At 36.3% G+C, this 16,380-nt stretch overlaps 1 protein-coding gene across 4 annotated transcripts in view; it reads right to left on the bottom strand.

Moving 5' to 3' along the window:
* The window catches only part of MICU1 (mitochondrial calcium uptake 1), a 183,148-nt gene that overhangs the window by 121,789 nt on the left and 44,979 nt on the right, over window positions 1–16,380 (bottom strand). For all 4 annotated transcript variants that reach the window (XM_036223805.1, XM_016162281.2, XM_016162283.2 and 1 more), the window contains exons 3-4: window positions 13,439–13,613; window positions 260–422 (exon numbers count right to left, since the gene is read on the bottom strand). In XM_036223805.1, the coding sequence (XP_036079698.1) occupies window positions 260–422; window positions 13,439–13,613 (338 nt within the window). The remainder of the gene's footprint in view (window positions 1–259; window positions 423–13,438; window positions 13,614–16,380) is intronic.

Below are 16,380 nucleotides of genomic sequence, written 5' to 3'. Positions count from 1 at the left end.
GGAACATTCTCACTATAGGCAATGAATCTCTCTGCCATAGGAGTAGAACCTCCTCAACTCTTTTCCCTGATTGAGGACTGCCGCTTAGACTGCAGGCTCCTCTTCTGTACTCCTAAAGCCTATCATAATACCTGATGGTCAGTAGCTACACAGGTGAATAGAATTATTGCATGAATCTATAAAGTTTAGGCAATACACAGAAAGAAACAAAGTAGCATATAACAAAATAAATATATTCTTTTTAACTTTAGCAACTTACTTTCTGGTTGCTTTTCATTGGGTGTTATGGATCGCACGAAATCTTGTGGAGTCATAAACACTTCAGATTCACCAGGCTCACTGATTATCTTCAAAGTGGCAAAATATCGGAAGATTTTGTCAGGTGTGGAATATGCTCGAATTCTATTCTCATATTCCATTACCTAAAATCAGAAATTCAGCGAAGATTAATATTAAGCAATTCTCATTTTCATATTTTGTATCTTATTTTTGGGGAAATTTTATATCTTTTTTTCTATAACTTGATTTTTTATATTAGAACTTGAATTTCAAAATCTTTTGAAGCTCTTTCTTACAATATGCCATTCATAGTCCATTTGAGGCAATGTTTGTGTAACTTTTGTTTAAATTTTTTTCTGAAAAATTTTCTAATTTCTTAAATCACTGAAAGCTAGCAAAACTGAAAAATGTCAAAAGACCTCAGTAACAAAGTATAATGCCATATACTATAGGCATTATAGGTTCTTAAATACCAAGTTTTTAAAAAGGGATTGATTTTAAGTTTTAACTTCTATATAATTTCCTGAATCCTAAAACCAACAGACTTGGGGCTTCAGAGATCTGAACTGCTAACAGTCTTTCAAATACAAAGTATATTAAATAATAGCATAAAAAAATAAAATTACATATCATGAAAGCTCAATTTTTAACAGGTCTCAAGCAGTAAGACTTTTACTTTTGACTTTAATAAAAACTGCCAGAGACATTTACATACACATATTTAGAAAAAGGCAGAGTTGGGAAGAACACAAGCAAATCTTTGAATAGGAACAAAATCAAATAAGGCTTACATTTAACTAAAAGAGCATAATGTTAATATGAAAACACATTTTTTTATCTGGAATCCAACCCCCCATTCTGTGCATGGAATATATAAAATACTATAATTTATGCGTATGAGAATTTAAAAATTTAGGTATGAGAGAAATCTTTTTTACTAAAATACCAATTACATAATACTCTGGTGAAGAGATTCTTTCATACTTAAATTTTATATGTTGTGATAATCAATATAAATAGAATCATATAAATAACTGGTTAGAAAATGTGTCAAGGCAATTGAAACTAAAAACCCTTCAGTTCAACGTCTATAAAGTAATTCACTAATACTAAGTGAAACATTATTAATGTTTTTAATTTACCATATTGACATAGCAATTACTGTAACTGTCAGTCCTAGATAGATGGTCACTTTGAGGTCACTCATAGCAGCTGTTTAACTATAGCCTTTATTCCGCTCTCCCTCTCCCCCAGCTTTATTCAAGTATAATATACAATTGCTCATATTCACATTGGACAGTTCACTGCATTTTCCCCCCAATTATAACTGGTATATAATAATATATTAATTTCAGTTGTATAGCATAATGATTAGAGATCTATATAACTCATGAAGTGGTCACTTCACTAAATCTAGTACCCCTCTTCCCCTTTACATTATTTTTACAATACTGTTGACTATATTCCTTATGCTGCATTTTATATATCCATGACTATTTTTTATCTATCCATTTATACTTCTTAATCCCTTTGCCATTTTTCACCGGCCCCCAACACCCCCTCCCACCTAGTAGCCCTCAAAATAGTCTCTGTATCTATGAGTTTGTTTCCATCTTTTTATTGTTTATTTTGTTCTTTAGAGTCCATATGTATGTGAAATCATGTAGTATTTGTCTTTATCTGATTTACTTCATTCAGCACCATACCCTCTAGGTCCTTGAAGGCAATATCTTTTTCCCTTTCCTTTTAGTCTATGTGTATCTTTTAATCTGAAGTGAGTCTCTTGTAGGCAACATATGTAGGGGCTTTGTTTTCTTATCCATTCAGCTTCCCTATCTTTTGGTTGGAGCACTTATTCCTTTTCTATTTGAGGTACTTGTTGAGAGGAACGTAGTTTTTACCATTTTTTATTCATGTTTTTGATACATGTTTTTTCGTCTTGAAGAAGTCACTCCAAAAATTTCTGTAATACTGACTTGGTGCTGATGAATTTCTTTAGCTTATTTTTGTCTGGGAAGCTCTTCATCTGTCCTTCGACTCTAAATTATAGCTTTACAGGATATTCTTGGTTGTAGATCCTGGGTTTTCATCACATTGAATATTTTGTGCCAAACCCTTCTGTTCTGCAAAGTTTCTTTTGAGAAATCAGTTGTCACTCTTATGGGTGATCCCTTGTAGGTAACTAATTGCTTTTCTCTTGCTGCTTTGAAGAATCTCTGCTTGTAGTTAACCTTGGCATTTTAATTATGACGTGTCTTGGCAGGGGCCTCTTTGGGTTCTTTTTTTTTTCTTTTTTTCATTTTTTTTTTTTTTTTTTTGATGGGAGGACTGTGAGCTTTCTGGGATTGTATGTCTATTTCCTTCACCAGGTTAGGGAAGTTTTCATTATTATTTCTTCAAATATATATTTGACTTCTTGTTCTCTTTTTTCAGGTACCCCAATGACACAAATGTTGTTACCCTTAATTTTCTCCTATAGGCTTCTTAAATTACTATTATATTCTTGGTTACTCTTTTCTTGCCATTCTGATTGGGTGTCCTTGGCTTTTCCATCCTCTGTATCAGTGGTTCAATTCTCTTCTTTAACCACTCTGTTGATTCTCTCTAATATACTCTTCAACTCAGATAACGTATTTTTTTTCCCCCTCTTTAATCCGCTCCCCCTCCACTTCCACCCCTGACCTACGGATGTTGCCATCTCCCCTTAAGAACTGGATCTCTGAAGATAGGGCATCTCCGCCCGTGTGCCCCCGAGGTCTGGCGCCCCCAAGGCCTGGTGCCCCTGGGGTATGGTCCATGGTGCCACCTGGGGTATGAACCCAGGAGCTTCTGAGTGTAAAGCAGAAATGCTAACTACTACACTATGGAGCCACCCTCAGATAATGTATTCTTCATTTCTGACTGGTTCCCTTTTATAATTTCCATTTCCATTTTTATGTTTTTTTTTTTTATCTCTTTGTTAAAGTTCTCGCTGAGTTCATCTACACTTTCCTTAATTTCATTGAGCATGTTTATAACCATTGTTTTGAACTCTGCATCTGTTATATTGCTTGATTCCATTATTCCTGGGTCTCTGTTCTGTTTTCTCATATGGTCTCTGCTTCTTTGCCTTCCCATTTTGGCTGCCTTTTTGTGTCTGTTTCTAAGTACTAAGCAAAGCCCCTAAGTCTCCCGTTCTTACTGCATGGCCTTGTGTACTAGGTGCCCAGCAGCGCAGTCCTGAGAGAGGTTCAGCTGCAGGCCAAGTTTAGCCCTATCCTTCTGGGGCCACCAGTGCGACTCTTGGCTCTGATCACCGAATGGCACAGGACTTATCAAGGACATATTGGATGTGGCTTGGGTAGAGATGTGAGTTGGGAGAGGCAGAGTTTCAGGGAATGATCTGGCAGTGCAACTTGTTTTCTAGTTGGATAATGTCTCAGCCATGGCGGTCCTGCATCTGCACACTGGGATAGGGAGGGCTCGACAGAAGAACAATGGATAACACCAGTACTTCTGCCCAGGAAAAGCTTCGCCTCTGGCCCTCTCTCCAACCTGTAGCTGGTGCTCAGAGCAAGTGAGTCTGTCACTGCAAAAGTCCGGTCATGGACACGGCTTCTTTAAGAGGAACAACTGCAGCAGCCATAGCCTCTGTCCCACTCAGCCGCTGGGGACTGGGCAGCCTCATGTCTTCACCCCCTCCTACCTCCAACCCTTGCAGGGTGATTTCTTATTTCTCTCCCTAGTTGTAGGGCTTCTGTTCATCTATACCCCAGGTGACTCTGCTTGCTGTTTATTCTGTGCTTCCGTCATAACTTTGAGGTGGTTGCAAGAGTCATGAGATGAACGAAGCTTCTATCATCTATGCCATTTTTCCATATTGCTCCTTTAACTACAGTCTTGATTCCACTACCAGATGTGCTGTCAGTAACTAAGAAAGGATTAATTTGCCAACTTTCATTAAAACCTGAATACTGATTTAGAGATTTTATCAAAAGATATGGGATGGGGCAAACACACTAAGGGGATTTTCAACCCCTTAGCAGCCTGGAGACTTAGTTATAGACCTTAAATCAAAGGCATTTTATATTATACTACAACTGTCTGCCGGGTAATATTGGCTACAGTAGAAATGACTTTCTCTAGGCCATCTGTCTACTTGTTCTGAATAACAACAAAAAATAATTGTCTTGCAATGTTTAGGGTATAAGCTGTAGCTATTGCTAAAGATAGCTTTGTGAGCTAAAAAGTTAATCATATACAAGAGAAAGGCAGAAAGACAACTTAGAAGTCACTGACTTTCATATTGAAAATCAGATTCTGTGGTTACAAGAGTGACTAAATTATGCTGTTTAGTACTACTAATTAGTCTTTGTTTGAAACAATAGATGAAAAAAAAGTAATATACTTTTTGCATGCCTGCATTGGTAGAGTTTAGTAAAGACATACTATATAGTATATATTTAGCTTTTTTCCTACTTAGAATGTATCTTGGAGATCATTCTATATCAACTGATATGGAGCTGCCTCCTTTTAAGTGGTCATATGAAAAGGAACACTAACAAATTATTATATATATGGTTTAGAATATAGCATCCAAGATAACAAAGGCTTGGAAGCTAAGATATATAGAAAACTGTTGAAGGATTTTGGAAAGTTTGGCCTGTAGAAAAACTTACAAAGGGATTATAATAGTTACATTCTATCATTTACTTAAAACGTTCTTGAGCATCATGATGTTAAGGATCAAGATTCAGATACTGTCACTCCAATAAATTTAATAAAATGAAGAAGAGGAGGAGGAAGGGAGAAGAGGAAGGGGAAGAAGTGGGGGAAAGAAAGAGGAGGAGGAAGAAGAGGAAGACGAAGGAGGAGGAAGAAGGGTAAGAGGGGGGAGGTAAAGAAGAAGTAGAAAGAACAAATGAAAAAAAAATCAAATGTTATGTTTTCTAACTACACCAGAGAGGCAAACTGTATTTGCAACCAAATAACAGATGAGGGAAAGTATTCCAATTTATAAATGTAAAAGACATGATAGAATTAGAATATTACCATTTTGCCTGCCCCCTTCCTGCCAGACTGGAGGGGTTGAACGAATCTCTGCAGGAAGGGGGCAATCTCTTCATCCATGACAAATGGTCCCTCACATCCCTTAGACCTTCCTCCTCCTCTATCCCTGGGTTCTGGCCTTCCCAAACTGCTTTTGATCTTCTGATTCCTCTTGGGTTGAAGCAGACCATGTTTCCCTCAGGCATCCCAGTTTGGGGGAGGTCTGTAGTTTTTTAAACAACATCCCAAATCCCCACCTGTTCTTCCCTTTTCCCATGCTGCCAACTTCTAACCACAATAGTGACTATGCTTGTCTGTTTAGTGTATAAATGAAATGTTGTAGAGATGACCCCTCCCCTTTTCCATCTGGTCATAGCCACTCACGGAAGCAGGACCAGTAAGGGACCTTCAGTTAAGAAAAAAAAAAAGGCACACAACAATAAAAGGCTCACTAAAAAAAAAAAAAAAAAATCAACATTTTGCAACCCCAATGAATTAACAGATCTAGCTATTGACATCAATAGCTACTAATATCACAAAAAGAATGGCAACTAGTGATTAGGTGCCTCCTGATAAAAGAATAGAGTACAACCTATAGTCTTGCCACAAGAATCAAATCTGAGCCTGAACAAGCCTCAAAATTGAGGTGCCAATAGTCACATAATACAGGGAACAGAGGAACATGCTGAATTTCACTAAAAATAAACATCAGTAAAGTCTCAACAGTAGGAGACCTTATTGGTGAAATGGCCTGGGTTCTGTTCCCTGTGCTTAAAAGACATCCTCAAAACAAAATAGGCAAAGTTAATCTATATGTCTAGGGATACACATTTGGGTAATAAAACTATAAAAAATGAAATTTACTGGATTTACTGGATTCCTATATCTGTGTATTATTCTACAGTAAAACAATTATTTTTAAAAATTCAAATGTTCATAATTAAAGTTTTTTTTTTTTTTTAATAGTGTCTTGCTGAGGTTAAAATGCTAATAGAATCTCAAGCTGAGAGGCATGTCCTCGATCCCTACAGTGGTATTGATAGGTTGGGGCTATGGGCCTAGTGGTGCTGTAGTCTGTAAGGCGGCAGGGTGAATGAACTGTTTGGGTGGCTGGCACTATCCAGACTTGTGCCTTCTACAGGCCAACTATGCCTAGAAACCCTCCTCTGGGGCTATGTAACCCTAACCCTCCCCTGCACATTTCGCCGCATCCAATACCACAGGTCCTACCTGTAGCTGGGGACCCCAAGATACAGTCTTCCATCCTAAGGGTCTGATCTGTCCCCACCCCATGTCTGCCTGTAGGGCACCTCTCCTTTCCCGTAGTTTTATTCAACTTCCCTTGCTGACCCAGGGTCACGTATGGAGGCCAAGTCTAGGCTGTGCTACAGCCTCTGTTGTCCAAGTCTTTAGGAAAGCCCAGGAGACCACACACAAGGGCCCAGACCAACGTTGGTGGAAGAACTCCCAGTTCACCCCCAATATATGTGCCTGGGGGAAAACAGGCCCCTCCCAATTTTTTGGTTCATAGCCCTGGGAACTACATGCCCTGGAAAAAAAATTTTTAAACAGAAAAAAATGAACTCAAGCTGAAGGTAACCAATATGCGGTCAATTATAATCATGACCATTCTCAGGAAAGGGAGAAAGAGCACTGAAAAACCCTGTGGTAGACTTTATAAGCTGGGCCTAAAAGTGCCTCACATCACTTCCATTCAGTGGACAACCAGCAAACTAGTAATCGCCATTCAAACAGATAAATGAGGAATCAGGCTCAGGAATGTCTTTAAAAATCTGAAATGGCATGATGTTAGCAAATCTAGGGCATACCATGAACAAAATTTTGTAACCAAAGCATGTTATGTTAGAAGAATTCAGTGAAAAGAGCAAGGTTTTAGAATTAAATTTATATGATTCTTTCTTCTATAAGTAACTTTCCTCTATAAGTAACCAGCTATATTACTTTAGACAAGTTACTCTATTTACTCCAGGTATTAGGTATGTATATATACATGTGTATACAGGCAAAAATGTCTGTATATACACATACACACACATATATGCATGCATGTATATATATAATTATATATATATATATAATTATATACTATGTCTGGCAGGCAGACAGAAAATGCTCAATAAATATTACTTTCCTTCTGTTTTATATTTATTCTGTTATTTGTGTAATAAGAAAACTTACTTGGTTTTTCTAGTCACCTGAGTAATTTCCTTAGGATCTTTTAGTGTTCATGTTTTCCTATCAATCAGTTTAAAATTTACAACTGTACTGAACTAAATTATCTGACTTACTATAAAGATGCTGTTCATTCCAAGATAGTGACATTGAAGGATCCTGGACTCCCCTCCTCCATGGAACAATTACTAGCTGAATAATGCCTATATATTGGGTAAATAAGAAAATATCCACATTGAAACGGGTAGGAAAGGCTGAAATACACTCTCGCCATAGACTCCACCTCCAGCACAGTGCCATATAATTGGAAGGGGACTCTCAAATCCCAGCTTCCTCCTGAGGAGCGAAGGGATTAGACTTCACATCCAGCATCCCAACTTTTAAGACTCCTACCTGAGGGATATGCCCCTAAACAGCTAGCTCCGAAAGCCAATGGGAAGTGCATCCACAGACCCAGAAGACCACAGAAAACAAAACAGTTCTTAATAGGCATTAGAGGACTCACAGTGGCTATCACCTTGGATCAGTGCAGGGGGAGAAAACAAAAATACCCACCTCCCTGCCTTCTTCTGAAGAAAATATAGGTGGTAAGCTCAATCAGTCTTGGCAATGAGTTTTTAGATTTAATTCCAAAAGCAAAAGAAACAAAAGCAAAAAATCAACAAGTGGGATTACATCAAATTAAAAAGCTTCTGCATAGCTAAGAACACAATCAAAAAATGAAAAAGCAACTGATGTAATAGGGGAAAATATCTGCAAATCACATACTGGATAAGGGGTTACTATTCAAAATATATAAAGAACTCATATTACTCAAAACCGAAACAATAAACAATCCAATGAAAGAATTGGCAGAGGACCTAAATAGACATTTTTCCAAGGAAGATATCCAAACGGCGGACAGGCACATGAAAAGGTGCTCAACAGGGAAATGCAAATCAATACCACAATGAGTTACCATTTCACATTATAATGGTTATCATTAAGAAGAAAAAAGATAACAAATGTTGGCGAGAATGTAGAGAGAGGGCACCCCTTTGCTATTATGGAAAACAATATGGGAGTTCCTCAAGAAATTAAAAACAGAACTACCATATGATCTAGAAATCCCATCTTTGTGTATATGTCCAAAAGGAAATGAAATTCCTATCTTGAAGAGACATCTGTATTTCCATGTTCATTGCAACATATTCACAATAGCCAAGGTATGAAAACAATCTAAATGTTCATCATGGAATTTCAAAGAACTCTGAATAGCCAAAATAATTTTGAAAAAGAAAAACAAAGTTGGAGACCACCCAATTCCTAATTTCAAAATGTATTGCAAAGCTACAGTTATGAAAAAAATGTGATACCGCCATAAAGACAGACAAAGATAGACCAATGAAATAAAATAGACAGCCCAGAAATAAACTCTCACACACATGGTCAAATTGATAAGGGCACCACAAGCATTCAATGGAAAAAGGGCAGTCTTTTTAACAAATGGTGATGGAAAAATTGGATATCCACGTGCAAAAAAATGATGTTGCACCCTATCCAACTCTATATTCAAAAATTAATTCAAAATAAATCAAAGACCAAAATGAAAGACCTAAAATTATAAAATTCCTAGAAGAAAATATAGGACAAAAGTTTCACAATATTGGATTTAGCAATGATTTCTTAGATATCACAACAAACTTCAAAATTAAGGACTTGAAGTTTCAGAATGGACAATAAAATAAAAAGTTAAAAAATTAAAAATTAAGAAACTAAAAAGAGAAGGATGCACAAACAAAAATCGTACACATAAATTAAATGATATGACTGTCCTAACTCTTCGCACCTGTAAAATTTTTTTTTGCAAGAAGAAAAAAATACCATAGATGATAGAGGCTCTGTTCATCCCTCTGGCGAGCAAATCAAAATTGTGACAGAAACTAGGAGCAGCAGCAAGGAAAACTGCCTGGGATCTAGATGAATAAACCATACAATTAGGGAGAAACCCAAGAAATCGCCCTACAACAGCAGAAGGTAGGACAGGGCGAGGATGTGAGGCTGCCTGGTCTCGAGCGACTGAATGGGATGGAGGCTGCGGCAGCAGCAGGCAGATGCCTCTTAAAGGGGCTGTATCCATGAGAGGATTTTCACTGAGCCGGACCTGCTCGCTCTGAGCGCCAGTGCCGACTGGGCTACACACAGGGGGCACCAGAGACTTCCGGGAAGACACTGTTGGAGTGAGGGCCGAGGCAAGACTTGCCCTGTACAGAAGTGCCGGTGGTAACCATATTTCCACGTTGAGCTCTACCTCCCATCAGTGCTCCAGACATAGTGCTGTCATAGCAATGATATCATCAAACTGGATAACAAAGGTCGCTACACCCAGAGGGATTCCCTGAAAGCTAGCCTCCCCTAACTCGCAGCCCCACCCAAACCACACTCAAGTGTATCCTCAGCAAGTCAGGTGCTCCTTGCTGAGCAGCGCCTAGACCCACACTGGAGGCAGCTGGCCTCGGTTTCTAGCGTGGCCTTTTGAGGCAACTATAAGCACAGCATCTGTGGATTGCTTGCTGAATCTTAACAGGTGGTCCAGGAGGGAGGGAGGCCTGGACTATATTTGGCCTGCAGCTGAACCCCTCTCAGGACTGTGCCACTGGACACATAGTACACAAATCCACACTAATAAGACTGGGAGACTTAGGAGCTTTGCTTAGTACATAGAAACAGACATGGAAAGGCAGCCAAATGAAAAGACAAAGAAGCAGAAACCATATGAGAGAAAAGAACAGAGACCCAGGAATAATGGAGTCAAGTAATCTAACAGATGCAGAGTTCAAAACACTGGTTATAAAGATGCTCAATGAACTTTTGGGAAGTGTAGAAAAATTCAGTGAGAACTTCAACCAAGAATTAAAAAACATAAAAATGGAGGTGGAAATTATTAAAAGGAAACCAGTCTGAAATGAAGAACACATTATCTGAGATGAGAAGTATATTAAATGGAATAAACAAAGGAATAAACAAAATGAATAAAGAGGATCAAATGCCCTATCTAGAAGACGGGAAAGCCAAGGACACACAATCAGCATAGCAAGAGATAAGATGCCAAGACTATAAAAATAATTTAAGGAGACCATGAGACACAATGAAGGGTCCAAATATCTATCTAATCGGTGTAACTGAAGGAAATCACATGTTGAAGAAATAATGATGGAAAACTTCCCTAACCTGGTGAAGGAAGCGGACATAAAATCCCAGAAAGGTCAGAGAATCCCAAAAACCAGGAATCCAGAGGCCCACACCAAGACACATCATAATTAAAATGCCAAAGGTTAAATACAAAGAAAGGATATTAAAAGCAGCAAGAGAAAAACAAATTACATATAAGGGAACACCCATACAACTGACAGCTGATTTTTCAAAAGAAACTATGCAGGACAGAGGGCTTGGCATAAAATATTTGACAGGAGGAAGACCCAGGATCTATAACCAAGAATCCTTTATCTAGCAAAGCTATCATTTAGAGATGAAGGACAGATAAAGAGCTTCCTAGACAAAATAAGGTAATGGAATTTATCACTACCAAGCCAGTATTACAGGAAATGTTGGAGGGACTTCTTTAAGAAGAAAAAACACGTATCAAAAACAGGAAAAAAGAATGGTAACAACTACATAAGTACCTAGTAAGTATCTAAAATGGAAAAGAATTAAGTGCTCCAACCAAAAGATAGAAAGGGTAAGAAAACAAGACCCCAACATATGAAAAGGAAGGGGATGGAAAAAGATACTGCTTTGATGGACCTAGAAAGTTTTTAAGTCAGACAGAGAAAGATAAACACTATATGATTTCACTTATGTGGAATCTAAGGAATAAAAAGAATAATCAAAAACAGACTCACAAATGTAGTGGACAATTTGGTGACAGACGGAATGGAGGGAGGTTTGGGGGGCTAAGAGAATGGGGCAAAAGGTTAAAGAAGTGCAAATTAGTAGCTGATGGATGACCATGGGGATTGGGAGCATGGCATAGAGAATACAGTTAGCATTAATACATTGGCTAGATGGAGGGTCAGGGGAGAAAGGGAGCAACTGAGGAGATCATTTTATGAACTATATAGGAGTCTAGCCAATGTTCTGTATACCTGAAACTAATTAAAATAATTTAAAAAAAATAAAAATATTTAAAAAATATTTTTATATGCTAAAATAAAATCAAATATATAAAACAAGCAGGCCATACACAGAAATAATAAACAGCAAGTTCAGGACACCGGCTTACCTCTGAAGAGGCAGAGAGAAAAATGAGATTGAGGATAGTATACAGCAATGTATCTTTTATAGTCATTGCATTTTTTTCTTAAAAAAAATGAAGCAAATATAGCAAAACATTAAAACTTGTCAAAAACAAGTGTTGGGTATGTGTATGTTCATTACAGTAGTCTTTATTTCCTTCTTGAATATTTGAAATACTACATGAAAATCAAGAGAACATAAAAGAACAAAAGCAAAAAAAGGATAAAATGAAAAGTGAGGATGTCAAAAATAGCATTCAGACTAGAGCAGTTTGGTATTACAGGGAAAGAATGTAAATGGGACAGTAGCTAGAAAAAAAATGCATGATCAAAAATGTGGTTTATTATTTATTAAAAATAGAAGAATTTTTAACATGCCTATGTAGACTATGTGAAAGAATGAATAGACAAAGAGCAACTGTAAAAAGAGCACAGAGAAGGAATAAGCGTTGAATAGGTTCTTGGGAAAACAGGATAATACACAGAATGGTCATTCTCCAACAGGAAAAACAGCTCTTCCACTGAGACTGTAGTGAAAGAAATAAGTACTATTTTAAACATAGATTAGAAAGCGTTTATAGCTATGGGAGTTACAAATTAATTATGCTGATAGCTTTCATTTTTTTCTGTGAAGTATGAGATATGGACATCTGCTAAGCAGATAGTGGGAGAAGAAAATGGAAGGTTCAAAAACACATGTTTATTTGGGTCATTTTAGCTTCACTTTATAAAAGTTTGATTCTAAATGAAACTGCTGCAGCAAGATAAATTGGAACTTTCCTTGAAATCAGGACAAAATATTAAATAAATGTATCACTGTGGAAACACTGAGATAGTTGACAATTACTTGTGATACATAATTTGCTCAAATTCACCTCAATAAGAAATAGATTTGGGAAATGAGAAGACATTTGTAATAACTTCCTCCAAACAAACAGAAGATGCAAATTTCTCAAAGAAACCCTTCTTGCCACAAACACACATAACACAGAAATAATTCAAATTATCTTATTGCACTGATTAGCTATATTTTAGCAAGTGAAGGTAATTTCCCGAATTTTAATGTTAAGATACAAAATATCTAATAAATTCACTCTTTTTTGACTTTTCATCATTCATGTCTGTTGAATTCAAATGCCCAATATCACAGGCATTATTATAGAGGAACCAAAACTTTTCTAAGATAGAGCTGTATAACCAGAAGGTTATGTTAAAGATATAGAATGCTGAAGTCATTTGAAGTTTATACTGTCCTCACAAAATTAGTTTATTTTCTGGAAATATCTGTATATTTCCAAAGAGATTTTATTCTGCCTTTTGAACCTGACATCATAAATAAGTAATACCGCAAAGACACAATTAACATATATGTGAACGTTCAACATCAGAAAGATCCAGAAAGAAAGAATCACCTTAGGGAGTCAGAGTGAAAGAATGAAAATACATGTTAATCCCGATTACTAATCTTAGATCCTTTTTACTACCCCCATTAACTTTACATTCCAAGAGTACATTTGCCTTAAAACATGAAAAATAGCAAAGAGGTGAGTAACTTCAAAGTGACTGTGAACCATCTGAAGCACATCATAAAAGAGACTCAACTGCATTATTCTAATTTTGGGTTAATTAGTGTTCTGATTAATTTATAAAATTGTGTTCCATACTTTTCTGTCTCTGAATCCAGAACGTTTCTTCTTTCTCTCTTCTGGATAAGGCTCAAGACAAATACCTGCAGCCTTTTTTTCATGGTTACAAACTTCCCCTTCATCTTTATTCTTCTCTTTATCATCAAGTTCACTCTTTAGGTTGTTTACAGATGGTGGAGATTCTGCAAGGGCTCTGGATATGCAAAAAAAAAAAAAAAAGAAATCTGTATTAATTATGAAGGTCCATCATATTAGCCAAATAAAGATTTTTCAGATACCGCTTAGCAAGAGCAAAAACAATGAAATTTGTGAAAAATTCTACATAAAGGGATTCCTCAAAAAATTAAAAATAGAACTACCATATGATCCAGAAATCTCAATTCTGATTATATTTCCAAAGGAACTGAAAGTAGGGTAATAAGAAGATTTTTGCACACTCATGTTAATAGTAGCATGATTAATAGTAGCATGATTCATAATAGCTAAAACACAGAAGCAACCCAAATGTCCATTGACAGATGAATGAATAAAGAAAATGTGGTATCCACATAGACTGCTATTCAGTCTTAAAAGAAGAGGATATGACACCAAAAGCACAGGCAACAAAAGCAAAAATAGATAAGCAGGATTACGTGAAACTAAAAAGCTTCAGCACAGCAAAGGAAACAATAAACAAAATGAAAAGGAGATTTATGGAATGAGAGAAAATATTTAAAAAACATATATTTAATAAAAGGTTAATATTCAAAACGTGTAAGGAACTCTTAAAACACAATAGCAAAAAACCCCACAAATAATACAATTTAAAAATGGGCCAAGCGAATGAATAGATAGACATTTCTCCAAAGGTACACAGATGGCTAACATATAGATGAAGAGGTGCTCAACATCTATAATCATGAGGGAAATATAAATCAAAACTGCAACAAAATATTACCTCACACCTGTCAGGATAGCATTCATTAAAAAACAAACAAACACACAGATAACAAATGTAGGTGACAACATGGAGAAAAGGGATCCCTAGCACACTCACTGTAGTTGAGAATGTAAACTAATGTATGGAAACAGTGTGAACTAACAATAGAACTACCATATGACTCAGCAATTTCACTTCTGGGTTATACCCAAAATACATGAAATCAGGATCTCAAAGAGATATTTACATTCTCATGTTCACTGCAGCATTATTCAAGACATGTCTATCAATCAACAAATAAAGAAAATGTGGTATGTATATACAATGGAATAGCATTCAGCATTAAAAAAGAAGGAAATCCTGACATTTGCAACAACTTAGATGAACCTAGGAGGATACTACGCTAAGTGAAATGACCCAGACACAGAAGGACAAATACTACATTACCACTTACGTGATGAATATAAAACAGTCAAACTCATAGAGGCAGAGTGAAATGGTGGTTTTCAGGAGGTGGTGGTGGGCAAAATGGGGAGTTATTAGTCAAAGGGTACAAAGTTTCAGTTACACAGGTGAATAAGTCCTAGAGACCTCCTGTACAACATAGTGCCTATAGTTAACAACACTGTTTCATATAATAAAAAGTTTGCTGAGAGAGAAAATCTTATGTTAATTATCACACACACAAAAAAACAAAACCCATTGTAATAATAATAAGAGGGTGGGAGAAAATTTTTGGAGGTTTATGCCACAGTCTGTGGTGATGGTTCACAAGTGTATACTTATCTCCAACCCATCAAGTTGTATGCACTAATTATGTACAACTCTTTTTTCAATGCTGAAAAAATTTTTTAAAAAGGAAACTGAAAAATACAAAAAAGGAAATCCTGTCATATGCCACATATGGATGAACCTTGAGGACATTATGCTAAGTGAAATGAATCAGTCACAAAAAGATAAATACGGTAAGATTCCACCTATGTAAGGTCTCCATAGAGACAGAAAGTAGAATGGTGGTAGCCAGGGGCTGCAGGAAGTGGGAATAGAAGAATTACTATTTGATAAGTGTAGAGTTTTAGTTTTGCAAGATGAAAAAGTTCTGGCGATCTATTTGACAATGATGTGAATATACTATGAATGGTACACTTAAAAGTGGTTAGGATGGTCATTTTTATGGTTTTTTTTTTTTTAACCACAATAAAAAAAGTGCATTGAAAGAATAAAATGTGTGTGGAGAGAATCAAAAACAAATATTCGAATTAAAATTTGTAAATAAAAAAATATTCCCCAGAATACAACTGCTCTGATGGGCTTTCCAGTTTCATTCAATTATCAAAAGCAATAAAAAACTGAATGTTCAGTAGAAGCCCCTCAGGCTGATTAGAGATTGAAACTGACAATCTGTTCTATGAAGATTTTCCCAACTTCCTCATCCAAGGTAATGTAAGGACTCTATTCCTTCAAACTCCTATACCATTTAGTAACTAAATCATAACATGTAATTTAGTGCTCTGTATGGTTATTTATGTTTTCCCAGAATCCATCTTGCTCTTTATTTATTAGGGGGACACAAAAGATATTGTTTCTACAAATCAAAACTGTTAAATATCAGCAATGTCATACAGTTCGACCTAATAGATAAAGTCATTAACAAGAGACTGGATTCTGTATTCTTTTAAGTATCCAGAGTTTCCAACTCAGTACCTCACACAGAGAAAGCATGCAATATCTGTTGCTGATTAAGGAAATCAAATGAAAATCCTCATCTATGTTAACTAGAAAAGGGGCTGGGAAAAAATACACTGGGATTAAGATACTGCAATATGATAAAATTCTTAATGTATTCCTTTTATGTAACTCAGAAAATTTAAATCAATAGTTTTTATTTCATTTACTTGCAAATAATATTTTCTAAATATGAAGGCAAAGAATTATTTGAATTTATAAGCAAGAACAATAACAGATTTTTTGTTTTTGTTTTGTTTCACGTGTACAATTCAATAACATCATATGTATATTGCATTCTGTGTTCACCAAAGTT

The sequence above is a fragment of the Rousettus aegyptiacus genome, unplaced genomic scaffold, assembly GCF_014176215.1.
Source record: "Rousettus aegyptiacus isolate mRouAeg1 unplaced genomic scaffold, mRouAeg1.p scaffold_m13_p_6, whole genome shotgun sequence".
Classification (NCBI taxonomy): Eukaryota; Metazoa; Chordata; class Mammalia; order Chiroptera; family Pteropodidae; genus Rousettus; species Rousettus aegyptiacus.
This window is presented reverse-complemented; position numbering and strand designations above follow the sequence as displayed.